The 26688-nt window shown below is 37.9% G+C and overlaps 1 protein-coding gene across 3 annotated transcripts in view; it reads right to left on the bottom strand.

The window, feature by feature from the left end:
- The window catches only part of FYB1 (FYN binding protein 1), a 146202-nt gene extending 120146 nt beyond the window's left edge, over positions 1 to 26056 (bottom strand). Inside the window, exon 1 of one of the 3 annotated variants that reach the window (XM_057495588.1) lies at positions 25903 to 26056. Coding sequence is in view for 1 of the 3 variants with exons in the window: in XM_057495581.1 (XP_057351564.1) it covers positions 810 to 821 (12 nt within the window). In the remaining 2 variants the exon portion in view is untranslated. Of the gene's footprint in view, positions 1 to 809; positions 948 to 22075; positions 23155 to 25902 lie in introns of those variants that run through there. The other 2 variants (XM_057495583.1, XM_057495581.1) reach the window with 2 other exon arrangements.
- Positions 26057 to 26688: the final 632 nt, after the last annotated feature.

Genomic DNA, 26688 nt, shown 5'->3' with positions numbered 1-26688 from the left:
CCTCTTTCTCTTGTTCCTCAAAACCTGGAGTGGTGGAGCGGTGATAACAAGGAAGGGAAATGAGGTCAAGGTTGGGAGTGGGAGTGGGGTTGGGATAGGGTCCCACCTAGTTCCTTTTTTCCCCTTCATTTCTAAGACAAAGAAATGGGTATGGCTGAGTAGATTGTGCCCTGGAAAACCCTAGCAGGTGCCATTCAAAATGCAGCATATGATGCCTATCACTTCCCAGTGAGAAATCTACTTACTTATGGTTTTAACTTCTCTTAATTCTTGCTACTGGCTTAATGCTGCTTTTTGCTGGAGGGCACCTATTTGTAACCATTTGTTCAGAGAATTTGTTCTTTAAAAAACAAGCTCCTCATAAGCTAGCATTAAAACTCAAAAAGTTTTATCAGGCCAAAGATTTTGCATTATGTTCCCTCTTGGCCGTGTTCCCCTAGGTTTTTCAGTCATCCTGAGGGAACCTTCAGAACTCCTTACATATGGTTTCATATTCCAGAAACTTAATTTGTAATTAAGTGTAAAATCACTTAATTTGTCCCCTCCAGTTGAAATAACCCCAACTCTCTTTGATTGCCTCAAAGTTTTTCATTTCAATCTATTTCTATAATTATCTTCCAGTTGTCAAGTGCTAGAATCCAGAATTAAATATAAAAGGTGTCTGTTCTACTACAGTTAAAACAAATGCATGGTGTGCATGAATTGAGGGGGAGGGTCTTCTACTGTACACAGTGATATGTTCCCAACTCACAATAAGACAAATGGTCATAATACCTAATAGCTCTAACGGCATGGAGAGCGTAACTTACCAGGGGGATCATGGGAGCGGGAAACAAGAATAAGACGGTGGTTGGTGAGATGGGTCACTCCTGTGATTTCTTGAATGGGTTCAAGCTGAGATACTGTCTCACAGGAAGGGAGCCCAACGGTTCCATAGAAGCTAGAGGGCAGAGAAGAGAGTTGCCTGAGGGACAGGTGAGAGAAGAGGCTGTCTGGATATGATGTCCCGGCAGGATGAGGAGGAACAGGCTTTTCTGTAGCTTGTCAAGCAGAGGATTAGCTACTCTAGGATCCTTCTTCAAAGACGACTACATTGTAAGACTTGAAAGGGGTGTTTTGTTAGTTCTACTTTGCTTTTCTTTAAAATCTCACAGCAGCTTTGTGCCAAGAGGAGAAAGAAAAAGTTATTTTTTCCTTCTCTTTTGTTTGGTCCATGCCTAATCTAGAGGGAATAAGTAAAGCAGTATACCTCTGCGGTGGACAGGCAAGCCAGGGGATAAAAATAAAACTCCCAAACAGGGGGTGAAGCTGTGAGGAAAATGGAAAGGAGCTCATGGGACACAGAGAGGCCCTAGCCTCAGAGTTGTTCTATGAGCTCATTGCTCTTTCTGCAAAACGACGAAATAGCAGATTTTTAAGGCTGAAGTATAAATTATATTTTCCCTTTATTTCCCCAGCAAATATGATGGGCTCATATTATATACTAAACAGAATTATATAATTACAATTCAGCTTGCGGCTCTTGCTTGCCAACTTCATTTCTATCATAGTGATAAATTGGTATGATTGGCTAATTTTTCCGTAACAGTATCCCAGACCCTTTGAGTTCCTATCATGTAACTTCTTTCAGGGGAAATAAGAAGATCATTTCCTCCTACAGGAGTTCCAGATTATATTGTGTACAAACTTTTTTCACATAGTTCCTCTCTGATGTCACACAAGCAATAGTTCTGGGAGTAGAAAGTGACTGTCATAGTGGTAAAGTACAGAATGACTGTCCATGGGGAGCAGGTAAAACAACAGGTGGTATATCTAGACAAAGGAATATTATTCAGCTATTGAAAAGATTTGCTACAGGTCCATATGAACTAAAAGGAAAAGATGTTCATGGTACCAAGTTGTGTTGACAAAGGCATGGCAAGGAACAGAACGGAAACAGCATCAGCCCCTTTAAGGCAAATAACACACAGGTTCAGAGCCTGGACCTGAACCAGACTACCTGGGCTTGAACACTGACTGTGAGAGGTGGGGCAAGCTACTTCTTTGTGCCTCAATGTTCTCATCTGAAAGCAGGGATAATGCTGATGATAGAATCTACCTCAGAGAATCATGTGAATACAGACAATGCCACACACACAAAACAAGTCAAAAAGCTTAGGTCCTTCCCAAAATGATGACTTTGAAAAATCATCACTTTCTTGCTTAATGGCATATAGTTTCCAAATAATAGTTTTGAAATATTTAGAAGATTTTCTGTTTCATTTATCTTTATTTGGTTCTGCATAATTAATAATGTTTTCCAGCATTATATAACATATGGATGAGAAATTTATCTTCACATAATTCTGATGTGAGACAAAATCTTGTTTGTATTTACAAATGGAGTCCAATATTCTATTTGCCTTAAGCTCTTATTCCACAATTGCTCATTACATATAAAAAGGATAAAAACTCATAGTTTTGGCACAATTCAGGAAATTAGATGCCTCTCTCCAGTTTAGTACCTGAAATAGTAAGGATTATGACTTAAAAAGGAAAGTCTCCCCAAATAAAAGGATAGAAATATAACTTCTATAAAATATCATTTATATCTAGACATTTCTTACTTTAGAAATGTACTTATAGACATTTTTCTTCATATGTCAACTGTAACAGTTCACCATTTTAAAATATATTACATGAGGAGGTAAAATAACTATGGTTAATTTTAGCGAACTTCATTCACCAAACACTCGTTGAGCATCTAGTAGATGCCAGCACCATGCTATGCTTTTAAAAAAGTTTGTACTGATCAACTTTTGGAAGTTCGATCCCTTGTCAATATTCTTTTTCCAAGCTCTGGGTATATTTTTTTAGAGAGCTTGTTTTCCATCTTCTGAGGTCTTAGGAAATTGGTCCAGAAGCACAGAAAAAAGTCAAAGCAAGCTTCTTTGGTTGCGCAGGTGGCCAAGAGGAACATCATTCCCCACTCCTGGGCCACTTTCTGGATGGGTCAGGAGATGGGGAAGCATTCCACAGCAGTAAACAGTTTCCCAGCCTCAAAGCCTCTGTGTCACATTCATTGTTGGTATTTGGTCCTTTTCCTTCTCCCATATACCCAAAGAAGTCCAGACATTTCTAAGTATTGTTGGAAAGTAGGTTATTGGGCTTTTTTTTTTTTAAATAAGAATTTTGAACCCTTTAAAATCATTTTGAAGGGATTCAAGTCTTTTTGCTTTTCAGCTAAGGTTTTGAAAGCGTTTGCACTGAGGATTGAAACATTTTAAAGAACCCAAATAAAATAGCAGACATTCCATTTGCACCTATTCTGGGTAGACACAGTACTAAATGCTTTCCTTCAATATTGGCTCACTTGATTTGCATCAGCACCTACAAGGGAGAGGATGTCATTGCCCCCATTTTATTAAGGGGGGAACGGGGCCACCAAGAGGAAGCAGCTTGTCCAAGATGAAGCAGTTAGCACAGCTAGAACTTGGATTTGCATGCAGATTGGCTCTGGGACTGCTCCTAACTGGTGTGTGAATCCATTAGACAGATGATCAGACAGTGGTGTGTATGCACAACACTGACTACTTGGTAGGAAGATGAAAGAGAAGTGATCTGATAGATAAATCAGTCCTCATCATCAATTATTTTATCCTTCTTTCTTTATATTTCTGATCCTATGGGGATAAAATAGTAGAGTATAATAAGATGTTAGTTCATTAAAAAATCACTTGAGTGGATGAAAATTATCTGACTTTAAACTTCAACCATTTAAAACATGTCAGCTTTGAGAAAATGTAAAGCATCTTGATGTGACTTGTCTTAAAGAGCTCTTAATTCTACGCAGGCAAAAAAGAACTCCTAAAAACTGTCAATATTTAAGTTGGAACTTAAAAGGGAAGTGTATTGAAGCTTTGCTCTGATACTCTGAACCCTGTAAACATGTGTAGTTATAGATTCTTGGCTGACTTCGAAATGCACCTGACTGGCCTAAATTCTCAAACGTTCTCAGAACTGACATCAACACTTTCTGGCTCCTCCCTTTAGGGACTATTGATTGTTATTTGTGCCACACACCCACTTCAACAAACTGGGTTCATATCTATAGAAAACTCAAACCATAGAGTTCTCTATTAGCCTTAGTACAGGTAATATTAAAGTTGTTACAACTAAACACAAAACGAATTAGCTGCAGTAGCTAAGAGTTTACATGAGCCCAAGTAATCAGTGTGTTCTCAAAAGGCAGAGTTAACAAATTTCCCAGAGGCCAACAGGAGGTTTGGCAGAATGCTCATGGGTTCCTCTTTAGTACTTTTGGAAGAATGTGGCATTTTTGACTCTTGGTCTCAAAGATGCTATTATGAAAGTGAACTTTAAAATGTGTGAACAAAATCAGATTGCCAAGGGGATTGTAATCAGTTATTTTTCCCAGAGAGAAGCCAACATCTAATGTGGGGTGGGCAGGGAGAGGGGTTACTAGGATATTTTTGCGCTTGTGAGAGTGGTCATTCTTCATTTGTCAAAGAACTATAAATGAAGGAGAGACACTTGCATGTTGAAAAAGGTTTGAATGTGACTTAGTCAATCTGTTTGACTAATATTAATTAAACTGGCTCAAACCAGGAACTGGATTAAGGGGTTTTTAAGCAGAGACAGATTGCACAAAGATCTGCATTCAGGGACTGCTGTTCTAGTAGGAGGAGACGAAGCAGAGTAAAAAAAAAGTTTTCCTGGTAATATGATGGCTCAGTGAGGGCACAAAAAGAGGATTCTCAGTTCTTTTGGGGGAGACATGGACTTAGGAGTTAGAAAGGTCTCCTTAGAAAAGGTGACCCTTAAGTTCACTGTTGAAATATGAGTGTTTCCAGAGAAGACAAGTAGTGAGTGACTCTGTGGCATCTTACTACACTGATAGATAGTGACTGCAATGGGGTATTGCGGGTATTTGATAATATGGGTAAATGCAGTAACCGCTTTGTTTTTCATGTGAAACCTCCATAAGAGTGTATATCAATGATACCTTAATAAAAAAAAATAAGAAATGTGAGTGTTTTCCAGATGCACAGGGTATTCTAAATAAACTGAATATTCTGCTTAGAATGAACAAAGATGCTCTTGTTGATGACGGCCTAGCCCAGCACTATCCAATGTGGTAGCCACCAATCACACTTAAGTTTAAATTTATTCCAATTAAAATCAAATAAAAAATTTAGCTCTTTAGTTGTGCTAGTCACATTTTAAGTGCTCAGTAGCCGTGTGTGGCTAGTGACTACAGCACTGCACTGTGCAGGTGCACAACATCTCCTTTATCACAAAAATGTCTACTGGTACTGGGAAATTGCAAGTGGATAAGCTCTGCTGCAGTCTAAGGCTCAAGAGCATGTGTGTAGTAAGAGCTAAGCCTGGAGATAGAGGTTGCAGACAAAGAATGGAGGTCTTACATGTCACACCATGCAGTTCAGACTATCTGCTAGGCCATGCATCAGCAAACTTTTCCTGTAAAGGCAAAGCCTTAAATATTTTCAGTTCTTGGGACCACATAATCTTTGCTGAAACTATACAACTCTACTATTTGAGAAGGAGATCAGTCATAGACAGTATATAAATGAACAAGTGTGGCTGTGTTCCAGTAACACTTTATTTGTAAAAGCTAGCAATGGGCAGGATTTGGCTCCTAAACTCATTTGCTGACCCTGAACTAGGTTTTTAGGAGCTACCTTCAAGGTTTAAAGACAGAAATTTGCATAATTAGATGTGTGCTTTAGAAAGACCATTCTAAGAGCAGAGTAATGATGGTCAAAGAAGACAAGGGCCTGAATTCTGAATTTATGCTGCTAAATATGGTTGGACAGAAGGGAATGTCTATGTACTTTAAAGTCAGTTGGCAGAGCACTGATGGCAATGGAGAACTATAAAATGACATTGAAGTGTAAGGCCTGGATGACTGGGTAGAAATGGTGGCTACACTCACTGAGTTATGGAATATAAGCAGGAAGAACAGATTTTGGGAAAACATGATGACTTCAGTTTGGGTCAGGTGGCATTTGAGGTGCCAGACTTGTGCATCATCAGCAGAGGGGTATTAGTTGAACCCCTGAGAATAACATGAAATACCCAGGGAGGGTAGGCAGAGTGAGATCATGACAGAGATGGTACCTCATGTGTTACCAAAATGGGAGGTAGAGGTTCAAAGTGAGCTAAGGAGAAATTGTTACAGACATAGGGAGGAGAACCAGGGGAGAATGATATTGCAGAAATTGAGGGAAAATATTCAAACGCCAGTGAGAAGACTAGCAAGATTCCACTGAGTTTAATAATTAAGAGACAGTTTTGGAATGTTACTCAGAATAGATTTCATAAAACAAAACAAACCCAAAAATAAATCACCACCAGATAGTCTGGAACCTCCTTTTGTTGAATATGACTAAGTGGAGTGATAGCTATGACTTTTCATGTTTTGGGTTCTTTTGGTGTTAAATGTTAGGGTTACTTAAAAGCAGGGAAATGATTTGGGTCCTTTGAATCTCACCTTGTAAATGATATGGTCCATCCATCACTCTGTTTTGAGACAGAGGGGAGATGAGATCTTGTCTGGTCAGCCCTGAGGGAATCCAACTTCTTGGGTGAGCTCTATGCTGTAAGTGTGGTAAAGTGACTAGATAACCTCTTAAAATAATTAAGAGTTCTGATTTTAGGGTATGTGAAAACAAAACCTGTGGACTTCTTAAGACAGCAGACCTGAGAGATTTATGTAATGATCACTCTTGATACACAGATATGTTTTATCCTGAAGCCACCTTGATAAGCTAAGTAGTAACAGCTTTAAGATGGAATCATGTGATTTGGGAATGTTCTATTTCACAGTTTAATGGTCAGAGGATTAGTCATCCCTTTAATGGAGGAGTGCCAAATGATTTATAGCCATCTTTGAAGAGGTTTATATTAGGAAAATATTTTACATGCCTAGTGGATGAATATATCTTGCTCAAATGTTGCATGATTTGTTTAAAATTTTGTCTTAAAAACAAGGAAAAACTAACAAAAACATGCGTGTGGTTTTCAATATTATTTCTTGAAGGAATAAAAATTAGTATTTATTTCTGAAAGAATTGCTTAGTGCATGAAAATCTGAGGAACACACATTTCTGAGCACTTTAAAGTAATTTTACCTCTAGAAAGCACATTGAGGGAAAAGTGAAATTGAATGACAATAACACATAATAACAATAACAACAAAAATGAAGTGAGGAACTCTTTCATCCCCAGTGACCAACTGGCTCACTGGTTAGATTACAGCTTTAACAGGTAGAGGCTGACAGTTCTCTGTGTGGACTGTTCTCTATGCCCTGACCTGAAATGTCATCCTCAGAGTATGTAAGGCTAAGTGAGTGGGTGGGAAAAATCTCTAAAGTGCAAAGTGTGAAAGTAAATTGAACTCTATACAGAGCAATGCTAAAAAGGAAAGCTAGACTCTATATACTGTCTTTTTTTTTTTTTTTATTCTAAAGGAATCAAGATCGGAATCACAACTGGAATTTTTAAAGAATTATGAACTTTACTTAGAAAAAACATGGTTAAGGAAATCAACGAACAGTGTGAAAAAGAGAAGCAATGATGGAAGGGATGAGGGGGATTAGCTCTATTAAATATTATATTATAAGATAATAACTAAAAAGGTATGATATTATAAAAATAAGATATAAATGGCTCAGAAGAGAGGCAAAGTATAGGATAATATAAAAATAACAAAAATGGGAAAAGGGTATCTATATAGATATTATTTTAACTTCATATTTAATTCCTTCCTCAAGTCAGAATAAATTCCAAATAGACTGTAGAGTTAAGAAGGAAAATCAGCAAAGTATGGACTGTAATATCATCCAAAAGTGTGCTGGTTTTTAAAGAAACTACAATGGATGAGACCAACTAATATAAAGAAGAAAAACCTGTCATGCAACAACAAAGAGCAATAAAATAAAACAGAAAACAAAGTGTGTAAAGTATTTGTTTAACTGGGATCAAAATTTAATATATTCTAAATTGAGAATTTACATGGGAGAATATCACATCAATAGATGTCAGTTGATAAGTTCCCCACATCCATAAACCCTATGTGATAGGAAATTTAAATATCAACCTAATGTAACAGAATATTCAATTCAACAACAGTGAAAGGACATTAATTTAAAATGGTTCCTTAATATTGCTTCATTTATTAAATGGCCAACTAGAAAATATTAAAAATCCTATTCTGTCTGTGTATATATCCAATCAAGTAAGAAAAACATTAATTTCTTTTATCACTTGTAGGACTTTAAGGAAATCATCCAAAGAAAGAAAAGAACTATCAATTATATGCATGAAAATATTTACTGCAATTTTATTAATTGGAAAAATCTTAGCAGCAACCAAAATACATAAGTAAACTATGCTATCTTAACTCATGGAATGTGTTAGTTATAAAAGGATTATGAACAGCACGTAGCAACATGGGAGAATGCTCATGAATTAACCTTAATTGGAAAGTGCTATGACAATTATGTAAAATAATAATATGGATGTACTCATAGATAAAGATTGAATGGTCATTTGATATAAAGGAAAACAGCTATGACTGTGGATTGTTTCTCTTTTTAGATTTCCTTTAATATTTCTGTATAGCACACACAAAAAGAAAAAAAATCTATTGTGTACAAGAGAACAAAGAAGCAGAAATCAGCATAAATTCACCTTGATTTTTTTAAAAAAGGTCAGAGAATATCTCTTAAAAGAGATCATTGAGTCAGTCAAATTAACACAGTTTAATAATCTGGTACTAATAACCTAGTAACACTCACATAGAGAGATCTCGGTAGACTCCTATTCAGTGTAAGAAACCAGATCCCCACAGGCCCCTACCTATAGAAGAGTGTAGTCCCATTTCCGTGCACCCCAGAGAGTCAGCCAAGTGGAATGGCTTAGGCATATGCTCTGGAGCCAGTTTGGGTTTGGATCTTGGCTTTAACATGTACTTGTTGGCTGCTAATTGCTTTAACCTCTTTCTCCTTTGGTTTCCAGATACATAAAATGGAGTAAAAGTAGTACTTTTCCCTCGGTTGTTGTTAGAATTTTAATGAAATTCAAAACACAACAGTGTCTGGTTGATAGGAAGCACTTCCAAGGTCAAATGTTAGCTGTTATTATTATATTCCTTATTTCTCAAACACAAAGTATGAAAAGTGATTTGAATCTAGATATAGCTCAAGACAGTAAGTACTATACTAAAAGGAGAAAGATAGAAATGATCCACTTTTCTATTCATAAAGAAAAGAACACCTTTTATTGCCCAAATTATCTAGCCTATGAATCTATTCTTTGAGGTTCCCTGAAAGGCGATACAATAAGAATAAGGAAGATATTTCTATAAAATTAGGAAACCATTTATAAAATTTACAGTGAAGAAAGACTGACGCAGCCTTGGAAGTAATGGAAACTACTTGAAGTAGATGTATTAAAGCTACCTTTCAAATATTAGTAAGAATACTTCTTTTCACTTTTTAAAGAACCAAATCTAGTTTCATTCAGATGAAATAAAAACGCCCAAACACTGCCATACCTGTCCGGGGAGCCCAGAACCTTCCTATTCTTCATAGACTATGCCAATTTCTCATAATGAACCTTAGGGAAATGACAAGGACAAAATTCAAGAGAAAACTACACGAGCTGAAATTGGCTTATATTTTCTGAAATAAAAATTCTCTGTGTTATAATTATAATCTCTGTATTTCCCATAATTTAACAGAAATGGATTGGCCTGGATAGCCTCATTTTTATCTAGAGCGAGAATTTGCTTTTAAACTGTGTACTAACTTATTAAGTTAGAAGGATAGTTTTGCTTCAATTATATTAGGCTCTTATAAATTTATGAGTCCAATAGTAAATACATATTGATGGCTTGGGGTATGCAAGATAATATGGTGGAATGCAAAATAATTGGGGAGAAAATACATTTGAACGTTAAAGGTGCTTAATGAAAATTTCAAGGCGTTGACAAGAGAGAGGCTGAAGGCAGGCAGGTCAAGGGGGATAAAGGGAAGTGCCTGAATGAAAAATGGAAGCTTTCTTGAAGGAAGAGAATTGGAGGCACGTATTAAAGGAAGTGCCAGAGCGGGCCCGGTGGAGTGGAAAGCGGAGGAGAAGTAGCACAAGTACAGCTACAAGAGGCGTATAAAAAGGTCTCACACTCTAGTGACATGTCTGGAAAAATAATTACTAAAATGTTAACTGTTTCCTTCAGATGGTGGGGTTTTTGCTTTCTCCACATTTTCCTGTATTTCTTTGAAAAAAATTAACATCGTCATGAATCCCATTTTTACAAGAGGGAAACATGACAAAGATATTTACATTTAGAGGGGAAAATGTTTTTTGCTATCTTGTGGATGAACAGAGGCACTGGTTATAAATACAGAAAATGGAGTATTGTACTAAAATTCACAACTCTAGTTGCCCAGTCTATTTGACACTTAGACCGACCCCCACACTTTTTCTACTTAAGAAATTGCAAGCATAACCAGAAGTTGAAACTGAAGTTGAAAGGGAACATCACTACACCCTGACCTAGATCCTACAATTGTTGGCATTTTTTGATTCCTGCTTTTCCTTTATCACATCATTCAACTTTGCTTTTTGATGCACATCAAAGTAAGTTGCAGACATCAATATTATATTTGATACTAAATTTTAAACATTCCCCCATTCCCTCTGCACATACACACACTCAAGACTAGTCCAGAAACAACCAGAAGTTTGTTATGTATTTAAATGATCTTGTTTCCTATACCTAGACACGGTTTCCAATTCAAACATGTCCAGAATCAGCTGCCTACCAAACCTTCCCCCTGACTCTTTTTATATATCCAGTACTGTGTCATTTACTCAACTCTAGAATACTAAAGCCAGAAAGGGAAATTTTCTGATCTGGGGTCACCAGCTCCAATGTTTCCAGGAACCAAGCAGGTAACATAAAACGTGGGTATTTCATGGGAGATAATCAAGTGGATCTGATAATGGAGACTGATCCAGCCTCCATGTGGGGAGGCAACAAGGAGAAGCAGAGCTACCCAGAGAGCTTGAGAAAACAGAATAACAGAATATACAGTCCAGCCATAGCCTATGGTTCCAAGAGCCTTTTATTGTAAACATCTCTCCTGTTTGCCTTGTGAGTCTAGGACACTTAAAGATACAAGTTTATTAGAATAACTGAAATAATACAATGTTAAATAGAATCTTCCTTTAAAAAAGTATTTAGCTTTTAAAAAAAGTATTTATCTTTCTTTAGAAGTATTTGTGGATGCAGCATTGATACAGCCTTTCCATTAAATACAGAGCTTAACAATGGAAATTGTAGCACAGATATTACAATTGCAAAGATGTGGTATGTTTCTATGTTTTGCAAGTTACTTGCTGAGAAGGCAATATTCCTTCCATGGATTGACTGTAATGAACCCAAAAAACAGAGAAATGAATTTTCTCACTGATCAAAGCGTAGGTACAGCATCATTTCTCAAGCATGTGCTGGCAGATATTTCTGTATGTATGTGTGTGGTTTATACATTAAATAGAAGGATTTACCACTTGGAATGGAAGAACAGTGAGAAAAATGGGGATAGAGAAGAGTCAAGTTGTGTGGAATTTATTTCTGGGTTTTCTTGCTGCATTATCCATCAAGACATGGTGATTCTGGCTACTTTCTAGAACTTCTCCCTGTCTTTACCCTGCTTAGCATATTCAATAGATGCTTGCTCAAGGTGGCTAACTTCTACATCCTACTGAGAATTAAAACCATCTATGGTATGTATACTCAGTAGACGGGGTGGACTCTGCTTAGAAATTAGAATTTATAACAATTCCACCTTCACAGTGTTTCTTTGTTTGATAATTAACAATAAGTAGTTTGGAAACTACCTCCCTCCCCCAGGTAACTACTTCCAACACTGTGTATCTCAGCCCGGTTTTGTTTGGGTAGCTATGTTCTGCTATTTAAAAAGCTCCACCCAGCCCTGAAATGCTGTCTCATGCAGTTGTGGGTACATGTGATAAAATTAGCTTCTCTCGGGTGAATGTTCTCCTGTGATAAATTAAACTCAACTACTTTTCTTTCAAAGTTGTAATGAGTAAAATTGCTAGTAGTTCTTTGGGACTATGTCCATAAATTGACAAATAAAAATGTATGTATGTAAGTTAAACCTCCCAAATGCCTGTCTATTAAAGTGGTTTTACTAGATTTCAATGAATTCTTTCAACTAAATGTCTGTCATAGATCAAATTCAGCAGATGTTTATTTCAACTTCACGTCTTTTGATCTCTGCCAGGAGTTACATAAGGGTTGAATTTATTGTTGGTTTATCAGTTTTTGTAGCTCAAATATGACTATAGAATAGTGATTCTGAGCTCTAATTTTACAATTCCACTAGCTGGTTTTAAAAGGCGTATAGTAAAATTCTGAAAACTTTAATGAAGAAAGTTAATTTTTATTGAATCAATATTTTTAAAGAGCATATGGCATTTGGGGGAAAAGCTGGGTCTTATAAAGCTAAAATTTCCAATGCAAAAAAAGAGAAGCAGTCTTTACATGGTTTAAAAAACTTCCATTCTCAAAGCAGTTATTTTGAATTAAGTTTGTTTTGCAGGTTCTTTGCATGTTTTACTTACAAGATAAATATTTCAGAAAAATTTTGTGTAGTTTTTTGCTGTGTGAAAGGCATAATCCTGAAGACATTCATATATAAACCTCTGTAATCACAATCCTAGAACGTAGGTATAGTAATTCATCCCTTTTCACATATGGGAAGACTGTGGCACAGAGAAGATAAATGGTTCAGAGTCACATAGCTGATAATGGGCAGCATGGAGCTTCAAATCCAGGAAGTGCAACTCCAGACCAGATTCATTTAAAATTTTGTTAACTAAGAGTTTACCAACTTCCACTTAGAATTCCCAAAACACTGGGTAAGAGTTGGCATAAGTGATCATCAAAAGCGTTAAGCAGTAAATGAATAACTAAAGCAAACTTTGGATATTTGAATCATTTGGGGAGTTTAAAAGAAAAAAGTACCTGAGCCCCACCCAGGTGAATATCTGGAGGTGGGGTTTGTGCAGCTGGGTATTTTAAAGTTGAACAGACAAATGCAAGATGCAGCCAGGTTGAAAACCACTGATCCACACCTCTCGAGCTAATTCTTAGTACAGGGGATATCAAATTTTACCACACATCAGAATCACTTGGAGGGCTTGTTAATAAGCACGTGGCTAGATCCCACTCCCGGAACTTCCCACACAGTCTCAATCTTAGATGGAGTCCAAGAATTTCTATTAAGTCTCCAGGTAATGCTCATGCTGGCTTGTTAAGGGAACCTACTTTGAGAGCCACTGTCTTAGTAGTTTGGGATGGTGGCGAAGATGGGTGAAGGAGGCCTGGAGGAAACTGGACTGATCCCCCCAGTATCTCACCAACCCCGATGCCGACATGTTTCCTCCACTTTGTTGGTCTACCCAAAACCACTGATCAAGGATGAGGGGAGAAAAGCAAAAGGAAAGCTATGAAACTAAAGGGAAGTAAAAGAAAAGAGATAAAGAGAGGAATCGACTTCTGGTCAGTAAAGTCAATTCTGTGGCTCTCTGGTAGACCAAACCACATGTCAGTGACGGGTAGAGTATGAAATGAGAAAATTTAAAGAAAGAACTTTCCTTATCAGAAACAGAAGAGAAACACAAGTCAGTGAGTGAGATGGAGGGCTGGCAGAGTGGGCCATTGGTTCAGGCTATGGGAGCATTTGTTAGTCTAACTTCTACAGGGTAACTTGAAAACTTAAGCTAGGGTCGCTCTTTGAAACCTAGGGCAGTGCAAATAGGCTTTTTTCCATCTTTAGCACCAGCACCATGAGAAAGAGACCAAATGACTTCCTGCGGAGAATTGCCTTGTGATGGGCCAGCAGTTCTTAACTGTGAGTGATTTTAATAGAGTGATAGAGCATGGGTTTGGACCTGGAAATGCTATTATGTTGTCACAGAGAAAGGTAGAGGGCTCCTGCCAGTGATCACGCTGAGCGTCCTACAACACACAGAAGAGCTGACGCTGACATGGCCCTGGGCTCTCAGAACCCCACAGCCAGGACCCGGGCCGTGGTGCCAGCTGGCTTAGTAATGACAGTGCTCAATGTGCCATATTACTGTGGGCCTGGATCTTGCAGCTCTCCATGTAGTCCTGGTTCCAGGCTGGGGTCTTCAGGAAGAAGTCAGTGAGAGAAGGCAGGCAGAAAGAGAAAACTAACCAGCCAACAAAACCTCAAAAGTGGGTTCCTGCCACAAAATTCCAAATATGAGAAGAAGACTATTAAAAAAAAATAAAAACCCAATAAAATTAAGAATTGAAAGATGGGTTTACCTCAAATTAGATTAAAGTAATAGAACAAACTGAAAATGATTTTTAAAAGTCAGGATTCGTCAAGAAACAAATAAATGAAAAATATCTGTAGGAGAGTATAAGAATACCTGAAACAAAAGTAGACATTAGGCAAGAACAAGTGGTTATAGAAAAAAAATTCAAAAAATTGAAAATAAAAACTGAATGAAACAAAAACTCAGTATATGGGATAAAATCTGGATTGGACACAGAGAAGGTGAAAAAGTATCCTAGTCTGTCTGGACTGAACGGTTTCCAGGACATGGTATTTTAATGCTAAAACTGGGAAAGCACTGGGCAAACTGACACAACTGGTCACCTTAGACACAGACAAAGGAAAACTTAGTGAATTAAAAGATGAAGTTGGTAAACTGATTTAGACTCCATTATAGGAAGACCATGTAGAAGAGCAATTAAAATCATGGAGGATAGCTTGAGACTGACTTTTATCTCATAAGAACTGTAGACCAAAAAAAAAAAAAAACCTAGGAAGGAGAAAATGGTAGAGTAATAGTTTCTGAGGAAATAATAGCTAATAATTTTGCAGAACTGAAGAATGTTATTAGGCTTTAGATCAAGAAATGATAGCCTATGGACCAAATTTAGCCTGCCACCTGTTTTTATAAATAAAGTTTTATTGGAACACAGCCATACCCATTTGTTTATGCATTGCTTATGGCTGTTTTCCTGTTCTAATGATAGAGCTGAATAGTGGTAACAGAGACCACAGGGACTACAAAGCCTAAAATATTTACTACCCGACTCTACAGAAATGTTGCAGACCTCAGCTTTAAAATGACACTCTGAATACCAACCAGGATAAACAAAAATGAATTCACATCTCAATGATACATAGTAAAGGTACAGAACATAAAGATAAATAAACATCTTAAACCGAATGATAGAATTTCACCTACAGAGAACAACAATTAGATTTGACAGAACCCTTATATCAGCAACAATGGAAGTCAGAAGCCAAAGGAGTAAGTCTTGAAAGTGCTAGGGAAAAATAAATATTTTTTTAAGGTATCATTGATATACAATCTTATGAAGGTTTCACATGAGCAGTATTGTGGTTACAACATTCACCCATATTATCAAGTCCCCCCACCACTCCACTGCAGTCCCTGTCCATCAGCATAGTAAGATGCTATAGAGTCACTACTTGTCTTCTCCATGCTATTCTGCCTTCCCCATGCCCCCCCCTATATTATGTGTGCTAATCATAATGTCCCTTCATCCTCTTCTCCCTCTTTCTCTACCCACCTTTCCCTTTGGTAACCATTACTCTCTTCTTGGACTCTGAGTGTGCTGTTTTATTCCTTCAGTTTTGCTTTGTTGTTATACTCCACAAATGAGTGAAATCATTTGGTACTTGTCTTTTTCTGCCTGGCTTATTTCACTGAGCATGAAATAACCCTCTAGCTCTATCCATGTTGTGGCAAATGGTAGGATTTGTTTTCTTCTTATGGCTGAATAATATTCCATTGTGTATATGTACCACATCTTCAGGAAAAGTAACTATTAATTTAGAATATTTATACACAGCTAGACCATCAATTAAAATGAAGTCAAAATGAAGTTTTCGGTCATACAAAGATCAATATACATTATAGTATATATTAATCTTTTTCCAAATGGGCACCCATCTTTGCCATTATTCTGAATGCTAGAGCAAAATACTTCCTTACATTTCTGTCCTGCATGACCATGTGTGACTTATTCTGGCCAATTAAATGTGAGTGAAAGTGACATACACCTCTTCCAATAAGTTTTAAGAATTAGAAATAGAATAGGGTTAGATGATTGTATTAAATAGGTAATTATAATGTATTTAAGTCCTTGTTGTGTTTGGAAGAATAATAATAGAAATAATAAGTGTAGAAATTATTAGACAATAGGCAAGAGCATATATACTTGGGTAAGAAGATAAATGAATCCAGAACAGAAGTTACTCTTATGTCTTACTGATATAAGAAACAATGATAAACCCTGAGTTTTATGAAATATATCGACCAGTACGACAGAACCAGGAGCCTAGAAGCCGAGTCACACATTATGTGGGAGAGGGACAGATGATGAGGAGGCATTAGAAAGTGGTAGGGGAAAAGAAAAGACTAAATAAACACAACTAAATTGGCTGTCCATATGGGAATATATTAGATGCCTACCTCACATCACAAATATAAGTAAAATCCTGAAGATTAAAGGCCTAAACATGGAAATCGTATCTTTAAAACATTTAGAGGAAAGGTTAGGAAAACAGCTTTAATATTTGGGGGTGGGGAATAACTTCTTTGAAAAGACATCAAAAGTAGAAATGATAAAAGGCTTATTTTTAAATTTAACAGCATTAACCCTTAAAACTTATGTGTAGAAAAGAGACACCAAAAATAAAGTAGAAAAGAAGCCATAGATTGGGAGCATAAAATTTGCTTTGCATGTAACTCACACATAATTAATGCCTATAATTATATAAGGATTTCTTATAAGTCAATGTGACATGGTAACCTATAAGAAAATTGGCAAAGCACATGAGGAGAATTTACAGAAGATCTAGTCTGAACAGTCAGTAAAGTTATGAAAACATGTTATATCTTAATAGTAATCAGGCAAATTAAAACGACGAAGTAGAGTTTTACCTAAAACAAATTCTCAGAACCCTATCGATAAACCTGACAATACCAAGTTTTAGGGATGATGTAGAGAAATGGCAACTCTCATACAAGGCTAGTGAGAGGCAAATTGTTACAATGATGAGAGAAAGATTTGCTAGCACTCAATAAGCTTGAAGTGTTTCATACCATGATATGAGAGAATATTCATTCTAGTACTGTTCAGAATTGAAAAATGAGAAAAGTGAATGTTGGAGAACAGATGAATGATTGCAGTATAATCACACAGCAATTCCATAGATTGAACCAGAGTCGCATATGTCCACACGGTTATATCTTAAAAACATAACAATATGGAGTGAAAAAAGGCAAATGCAGAAATCCTTAAAAAGAAATCAGGCAAAAAGTACTGTATGTTATTTTATGGATAGAGGCAGATGAAATAAAAATATAAAAACATGTCTGGGAAGGCAAGATGCAGCTTTCGGGCAGGTGTTCCTCTTCTGTTGCAGGGAGGAGCACGGGACTGGGAAAGACAAAAAGAGACCTTCAGCTTTGCCTTTTTTATTATCTTAACAGATGACAAAATGGCCAATTATGAAAAAATGGCAATATGCATGAAATCTGGGTAGTGAGTATGTGAGCATTTATTGTATTATTTGTTTCATAACATACCATAATATTTTCAAAACAGGAGCACATCAGAGGAAAGAAAGGGCAGATGAAAGATGAAAAAAAAAGGGCGCCTCCAGTAATTACGGAAGCGATCCCGAAGTCACCAAATCAAGAGCCGGAGCCCCACACTCACTTACGTCAAGAGCAAGGGCACACGCGTTTAGTGTATGCTAAGCTGTGCTCTCATCGAATAGCTCTCATTTCCTCCTTACACACATTGAAATGTGGATAAAGGACATCTAGAATTTGAACCTCTCATCCTTGGCTTAAAACTTGCTTATCAGAGCACAAAGTTTTTTGTTTGTTTTTGTTTTTGTTTTTTTGATTCATTGGGCTAGATCTTGCCACAGCAGGTAGGCAGTCCCTTTCACACAAGGGGAGAATATGAATGGGCCAGGGAATGGGGGTAGGGGAAGCTGGGAGGTGAATGATTTCCATGAGGGGATATTCCCACAGCATCTGGGATGCAAGACCCCTCCAGCTTACATGATAAAGGCAAGCATCACTCTCTCTGTGAAAGCGGTTAGCTGGGACCCGGTCTCAGAGGGATCCTTCTAGCTCAGTTCTGCGCCCTCTGATTTACTACACTGGGACACCAGTTCTTAACTGGAACCCTACTGCAGACACTCAAGTTCTCTGAAGTTCTCCAAACCCGATCCCCTAAGAAACCCTACCCTTATCCTCTAATTTAGCTATGTTCAAATTGGGGGCCCCAATTTTGAAGGATGAGGGAGAAATAGTCAATATTTAAGCCCCAAGCTGTGGTCAAGGCTGTCGGTAAAGGACCCACGTCACTTCAGAAACGGCCCTACTCTCAACGCGTAAATCAGATAAGGGCACTCGCTCCTCTGCGCGGGGCCTCTAAGGACTGCTGCCCTTAATACAATAACAATTGAAATCTTTTGTCAAGGCCCAGCAATCATGTGGCTGCTGTCTGTTTCTTAAATCCGCCTCGGGCCACTCTCTTTCCTCTTGCTCTATCCTCCAGCCACCTGGTCCTCCTGCAGGCCCAGGCTCCCCTCTGCCTCAGATCTACCCCACCTGCCCTTTGCTCTGCCTGACGGGGTCTTTCGGTCACTTTCCCTTTGCCCAGCCCATTCTCACTCTTGGGAGCAGCAATTCTCAGTCTCACTGGGCTCCGCCTCCCACCACCAGGTTCCCGTTTAGCTGGTGTTAGTTGGGGCCCTAAGAGGAGGTCTGACGTAGCAGCAGAGGGGAGAAAAACTGCTTCAGTTTAAGTATCACCTCATCAGAGCCCAGGCCCCTATTTACAGAGGATGTCTCCTTTATATGCTTTATCCCAGCTTCTTCTTTTCCTCCTTCAGAGGTCATGCTAAGGTATGTTACTTATTTAATGGATTAGCTTTAGATCCTTCATTTCCACAGAGCAGCGGTTCTCCACATGCTGGGATCACCACCATCAGCAGCATGTGGGGACTAGAAACGCAAATTCTTAGGCCCCATCCCTGACCTCCAGGCGATGTGGAAGCAAGCAAAACGCCAGACCCACTGCACAAGGCGTGAACTCTAGGAAGCCAGGCCCTCACCTGTGCCGTTCGGCCCGTCTTCTTGCTCCTCCTGTGTAACTCACATGTGAACTACAAGGCGAGTGAAAGGACAGAAACAAACTAACAAAAACCTGAAGACCAGTTTTTACTTCATTTCTTAGAACCTTCTAAGTTAATTCCTAACAGACTTTTCTCCTCGCTCACCATGAACATACACAAATGTATACATGAGATATATGTGCCTCCTTTTATTCCAGAAAATTCAATAAATTGAAATGTACCCAAAAATAGTTGTTTTGTGGGCAGGCATCATTCAATTATTTCCATTTTAGGACTATGAAGTGAGCTGATTCATCTAAGGTTGCTGATTAAGTTAATTTCCTCAGGGGCTAAGGTTTGAGAAGTAGAATCGTAATGTCATGTCCTTTCACTTCTAAAATATGGAATCATAAAGAACGCTGCCAAAATCCTAGGCCAATTCTGTACCTTTACTGAGCAGCTTGAGAGGGAGTTGGAGAAACTGGGTCAGGGACCCACTGGAGGCTACAGGGGGCTGGCCTGGAAGCCAGCTCTCCTTGCCACCATGTGGCTAAAATTATCAGTCTAAATAGCTGATGTGCTTGTTTTCACAAAACCCCAAATATTCTTGTGTCTCCTTCCCACAAGTTTCCACAGTTCCCCTACCAATAAGTTAGAGTTGGAGGAGGCAGGGTCAGTCACACCAGTAACACAGCAGGTGAGCTTGGAGTGGGTGATGATTTAGTCCCCCTTTCTGAACACTGGGGTGCACAGCCCAGAAGCCAGGGACCCCTTTACTCTCCCATCCAGTGGGCTTTGCCAGAAATCAAGAAAGTAAGCATTCTGAAAATAGGACAATTCATAGTGGCAACAGCAAAAGCGGCTACGACAGCTGATTTCCAAGTCTAACAGGGGTGGTCACCAGCCTAGCCCCTCACCCTCCTAAAAGCCAGTCCTGGGTTTATCTGGGACCACCCTGTTGTTTCCTCTGTACCTGCTTTTTCTTGGCTACAGCATAATGTATAAATCTCAGACTCTGAGATCAGACAAAATTGTACTCAAATTCCAGTCCCAGTATTTAGCAGCTATGTGAACTGAGAGCATGCGACTTACCCTTCCCAAGACTCAGCTGTCTCAGCTGGAAAGTAAAGTAATAGCAGTAAGTATTTGTAAGGCTTGTTAGCGGATTTTGTGAAATGTTGTATGTCAGGGCTCACAAATGTTAACTGCCAGTATTATTCTCCTCCTCTGTCCACACGCAATCTTTATGCCTATTTAGGAAATTATTTATTTAAGGCTGGAAGGAAGGGAACCAACATTCCTTCAGTGTCTGGCTGGTACCTGCACTGTAATAGGTGCTTTATAATTGCAATCTTATTTACTCTGCATAACAACCCTGTGGGATAGTTGCTGTCATCAACATCAATGTTGGATAAGGAAACAAGCCCAAAACTTAACTGACCTGTGAAAAACATAAACAACTAATAAGCAAAATAACTAATTAGCAAAGCATAAGAGTCAGGAATATGGCCTTTTGACTGTACTATTATGTTTTTCAAGGAGAAAAAGTAGGAAGAGTTTTCTCTCCTTTAATTTGCTATGTGCCTCTCTGCAATGTGTCATGGAAATGTGAGAAGCAATGTTGGGGAGAGAGAAATGAAGGGGAATCTGTTTTCTCTTTAAGTATAATCTTGACATGCAACAAAAGTAGGCATGTAAATACTGTAATTGCAACTTGGAAATTCATTCACCATGCCACTATATATAGTTAGTAAACTTCAAAATACATTGTTTAACAAGAGGCTAACTTGTGTTAAAAGTCTCGAATATATCTATTTGTTCACTAAGCGATTCTTGTAGGAGTTCTGCCAATAGAAAATAATCAGTATTTTCATAAATGTATGTAAAAGAATGCTTGTGACAGTCTTGCCTATATTACCATGAAAAGAAAAATGAAATAAGAAACAATCTAAATATCCAACTATATGGAACTGATGGAAAATAAGTTATAGATTACCATGCAGTCATTAAAAATGATTCATCATTAAAAATGACATCATAACTCAGTTATTATTCAAGATACTTTAAATAAAGCAGGTAAGAAAATAGTTTATAAAGTATGATAACACATACAGAAAATTGTATTTATAAAATAAACTTAAAAATTATTGCCTTAACAATGATTGCCTCCTGGGTGATAGACCTATAGAAAATATATATAGTTTCATTTCTGCCTATCTATCATTTCTGCTTATCTACATTGCTGAGAAATTTTGTTTAATAATATGTGTTACTTTTGAAAAAAGAAGATGGTAATCTCTTAAGAAAACATTGCTTATGTAATATACCAAACACATGCTATCCAGTTAAACTTTCCTTCTTTTTTTTTTCCTGTTATTATCATCCTGTTTCCCCTAAGAAAATACAAATAACTATAAACCACAGTGCCCTCTTTTATTTTTGAAAAGAATATCAGTAATTCAGGTAAAGCTTATTTTGAAGAATCCTGGACCTAAAGACCCAGTTTAGAAACATTAGAGGGGCTTGTAATTCCTGCCTTGACAGGTACCCTTCCTTCCTCTACAAGGACAGCTGAAGGGAGGGCCCGTTTGCTGCGGTTTCCTCCACCGCTGCGCATTCCTCTCCCCTATGACTCTGCAGCTCTGACCCCATCTCTTCTCCTCCGTCTTTCCTCCATGGCAGTGCTGCACTCTCTCTACCTCTGCGCTTTCCCCATTCTGGCTCAGGAGCTTCCGGACTACAAACACACGCCACGAACCCTTTGCTCTCTTTATTCCAATCCCTGTAGCCCACTGCCTCCCCCAAGTGAGTACCTGTAGGAGTCACTGTCTCAGTCCCTCTCTTCTCACCTCTCTTCAGGGACTGGCAAAGGCAGTAATCTCCATTGCAGAGAAGGGATAACCAATCTCCAGTTTTCCAGGGGCAGGGGAGTAAGGGAGGGGAAGTGTGGGATAGAAAGTTGGCTCTCTTCTAGATTCTGGGAGCATAAGAACACCACATGTATACGAACACAGCCAAGTTTTACACAGAAATAATAATAATAAAAAAAAAGATGTAGCAGAATATTAACACTGTAGTTCAGCTTGATTATGGGTTAAGCTAGTTTTTATGGTACAACTGGGAACCCAGTCACTATTTTAAGTGTGTTCCATATAATGACTTTCCATCAACTTTGGAAACATAACCTGTCCCTAAGGTTTGGACTATTTGGACTGAGTTTGCTTCTCTTAATTAAAATAATAAAAAATATTTTTACAATAAAAGAGCTACTTTCATAAAATCCACTGTGTTGTCAAAGTGGCACTCATCAGCGATGTCGCCCAACATTTATCATGGAGTTCTCTTCTGGGTTCCAAAATGTTCATAGTAAGAAACTTGACTACATTACTGGTTCTGGCACCCAGTTATCTTAAGAGGCAAAGACAAACAATGTCATTTTCCTTCTGTAAGGCATAGCTCTTCCTCTATTCTGAAGGCTCAAAGCAGAAAAAGGAACTCCTGAAGCCACAATCTCTCAACTGGCATAGTAAAGACTCAGCAGCTTTTAGCAAATGAACAACAGTGGGTCAAGCAAAAATTCCAAAGAATTGGAGGATGTGCCCGTGAAGCGCCCCCACCCTTCTCTGCTCTACATGAAGAAGATTAGATGTTCTCCAGGAGACGGAGGAGAGTCATAAAATCTATTACTTACCATTTTTTTTTTTAAGAGTTGATGTGCTTGGCATACGGCGACCCTGAGAATGCTGTAACTCGGACAGTGAATGTGCAAGTTAGCTTTGCAGAGTGTACTTCCTTTTTTAAACTGTGTGGTCTGTCCGGTTTTCACACATTGATATGTAAGGTTTATTTGCATGTTATCTCAGCATTCAGAGCATTTGTATAACTGGTCGGTTCATCCAGTTATTACACTTTAATAATATGAGAACAGGTACAGGTGAAGTTTTGAAGTCTGAAAGACTGACATAGCCTTTTTAAACAGTGCCTGGATATTAAATTCTATGTACATTATTAACCTGTTCTATAGAAAATCTCTATTTGTGGCTATCTATCTATCTATCTATCTATCTATCTATCTATCTATCTATCTATCTATCCATCCATCCATCTATCTATCTATCTATCTATCTATCTATCTATCTATCTATCTATCTATCTATCTATCATCTATCTATCTCTATCTACTTTCAATGAATGAAGGACTCAGTCTAAAATGTTAACAGTGGTTGACTTGGGTGAAGGTATTATTACAAGTAATTCTTGTTTTGTACTTTGCTGACTTTTTGACTTTTCTATTTTGAGTATATAGTAGTTGTTAAAATCATAATTGTAATCTTAAAAAGAACAAAAGGATCACGATAATTTTAATAAGCAATTCCAATGTATTTAAACCTATTTCACCAATATTTAAATGGTGGAAACATTCATAAGCTTATAATAGGATGTCATTCAGCTCATTAAAAATATAAAATACATGCCAGTCTAGGTTCATATGTTAATTTTTAGTAAAACTTGTTAGCATCAGACACCTCAGTCACTCATGCTGGTGAACTAGATATTCTTGAGTTAAGGGCATGGTATTTGATCCCTAGAAGCAGATTTCTCACAAATCATCTATAGTTCCTGTCTTAACACCTTTTGGTACATAGCTTTATCTCCTTTATTTTGAATACAGAGCCCTAATACTAAAATAATTTTCAGGGCAGAAAGATCATCATCATTTCTTCTTGCAAAGGAAAGAGAACTGATTGCTTAATTTTGGGTTGCAAATTTCTAAAACGTCTTCTAAGTACTACCTCATTTAACTAGTAGAGGGGCACCAAATTTCTTCACTTGGTGCCAAGCCAATACTAATTATTACCACGACAATACAAAAATCCTTTATTAGAAAAATTTTTCCTTATTATTTATTTATTAAAATGAAAATGTTTTCAAAGTCAAGATGTGATTAGAAATATGGATAGAATCATTGCCAGGAAAAGGCGGAGCAGGCAGCAAATTTCAGGGGTAGAAAGGAGCTTGATACTGCCTTGAAAAGCTTAGGCATTTTAAAGAAGAGTGGGGCTTGAGGAGTGGTCAGGAGCTATGTGTGTAGTCAGGAATCTGAAACTGCATAGTCTCTGGCACATGAATGCTCAATGAATGAATTGAGGAGGAAGATGAAGGTAAGACAGGTAGGGGGACCAGGCTTGCTTTTAGATATAACACATTTACCAGAAGAAGGCCTTGAAATTGAGACATTTTAAAACTTAACCAGAAAGCCTCTTATCCATTATCAGCTGGAACAGAAGTTAACACAGTGCAGGCACAGGATTGGATCAAAAACAGTGGTTTAAAATCACCTGGGAAGGTTTTAAAATTCCTAGGTCCCAGGCTTCACCCCAGACCCTTAAGTCAAGATCTCTGCGTTTGAGACCCAAGCATTAGTATTTTTAAGTGTCCCAAGTAATTCAAAGGTTCAGACAAGTCAGATCTCAAAGAGAAGGAGCAGATGACTAACACTCATGAAATGGTAAACGGGTCCCCATGCAAGCTTTGCAGGTAGAAATAATCCCAACACTCTGACACTGTTTACTACTGGGTTTAACAATGTATTTTCACCATGCACTAAGTAATAATTGCTTGTTCCTGATCATTCAATGATTGCCTCTCTGTATCAGTAAATTGGACAAAAATTAGATAATCCACAGAAATCAAGCAATTCCCATCAACAGTGTAGCAACTGGACAGTCTCTGGTTAGAAGAATCTTGCATTTCAGTTCATTAATTTGAGTTCCATTTCAATTGGTGCTTATTTCTAAATGAAGATTAAGGTAATTTTTATTTGCTATTGACATCTATTCAGCAGTCTCTCAAAAACATACATTTAAAGGAAGTGTTTTGGCTAAGGAAAAGCAGGTAAGGGCTGAAGCTCCCAACCATAACCCATAATCCACCAAGAAGTTTTTATTTCTACTTTTTGGGGCATAATCACTTTACTCTCAAAATTATGTATTTCAAGTATTGTGTGTGAGAACATTTCCTGTGGAGTCAATAAAGTACTAAGTCTCTTATCAGAATGGTAAAACCGGAAGCTCAGTGAAGATGACAGACAATATAGCCATACCATCTAAAGAAGATAGTTGTATTTTCATGGTATGGGCTCTATACATTTATTCCTGCCAGTGAAAGGGAGAGTAGCTCAGAGAATGCAAAAGTGTTTAAAATTCTTCAAATACTTGGGCATGCAGTCTCTTTTCGTAAATTTGCATTCCAGAAGACTTTTTGTTTAGGGATTGGTAAAATGAGCCTGCCCCTTTGGTATTCATTGAGAGTGACAAGTTGGTGGAGACAGTAAGGCCTGAGATAAGGGGTGGTTCACTGAAACCACCTTCATTTTTTTAAAAGTCAATTTATAAGTGGAGGAAGAAAGCAGAAATAAAAATTCATTATTTAAAAGCATTGTCAGTTTTGTTCTATCAGCCTTTTAAAAAAGCATGGTTAGCATAGATGGTTAGAAATACTTATAAACTCTTGAGTTCACCTTCCTGAAATGACAAACCTTCCATGGAAGAATCAAACCATCATCTACTTTCTGTGCCCAGCACTAATGTGTCTGCATAAGACCCCCAAGTTAGGAGAATAGAGGGATGTTGAGTCTCACCTCTTCCAGGAAGCCTTCTCTGCTGCTCACTCTCCCCCTTTTTGTGGACTCCTGTAGACTCACCACGAAATGAAGCTATTTAATATATTTTCCTTTCATGGTTCTCCCATGGTATCAGCTGCTGCATTAAGTCTGGCTCCCTAACTGGATTTGAAACTCCTCCAGTGCAAATTAATTTTCATACTTCCTTCTGTCACTCTAAGATCCTAGAGCAGCTTTTATTTTTTTAAAGTGCTTTTGGCTCATGGGTTCCTTTGAGAATCTGATGGAAGCAGTACACGTTTGCAAGCAAAATCTGCTGTGTAACAGCCTCCTTTAAAGCCCATCGTTTATAAGAAGCTGTAGGAAAGCTCTTGGCTAAAATATTGTTAAACATTAGGACATGGTCACTACATTGCTGCTCTTTGATAATGAAATTAAAGCACAATGTTAAGTGAACCCTCAAGCTTCCAGACTTGGGAACTGGTCAGCTAACACTTCCATGATTTTGCAAACTTGTCTTTTTTTATCACGTGCATTTGAACTGTGCTAGCAAAGAACAACTCAAACTCACAAAATAGATTCATAGAAATTCAAGGAAATTCTAGTCTCCCTGTTTGGATAGATATGGAACTGCCAAATGGAAAGAGCAGGAAGAAAGCAGGATAAGAACAGGCATGCTTGAAAAGGCTGTGCGGGAGGAAATGGGCAGTTCCTTGATTTGGCTTATTTTTCTTTCACTTTTTGTTTTGAAAACAAAATGGAATTTCACTCTTGTACTTTCTATTTTCTCTGAAAGGAGGCCTT

The sequence above is a fragment of the Manis pentadactyla genome, chromosome 2 (assembly GCF_030020395.1).
Source record: "Manis pentadactyla isolate mManPen7 chromosome 2, mManPen7.hap1, whole genome shotgun sequence".
Lineage (NCBI taxonomy): Eukaryota > Metazoa > Chordata > Mammalia > Pholidota > Manidae > Manis > Manis pentadactyla.
This window is presented reverse-complemented; position numbering and strand designations above follow the sequence as displayed.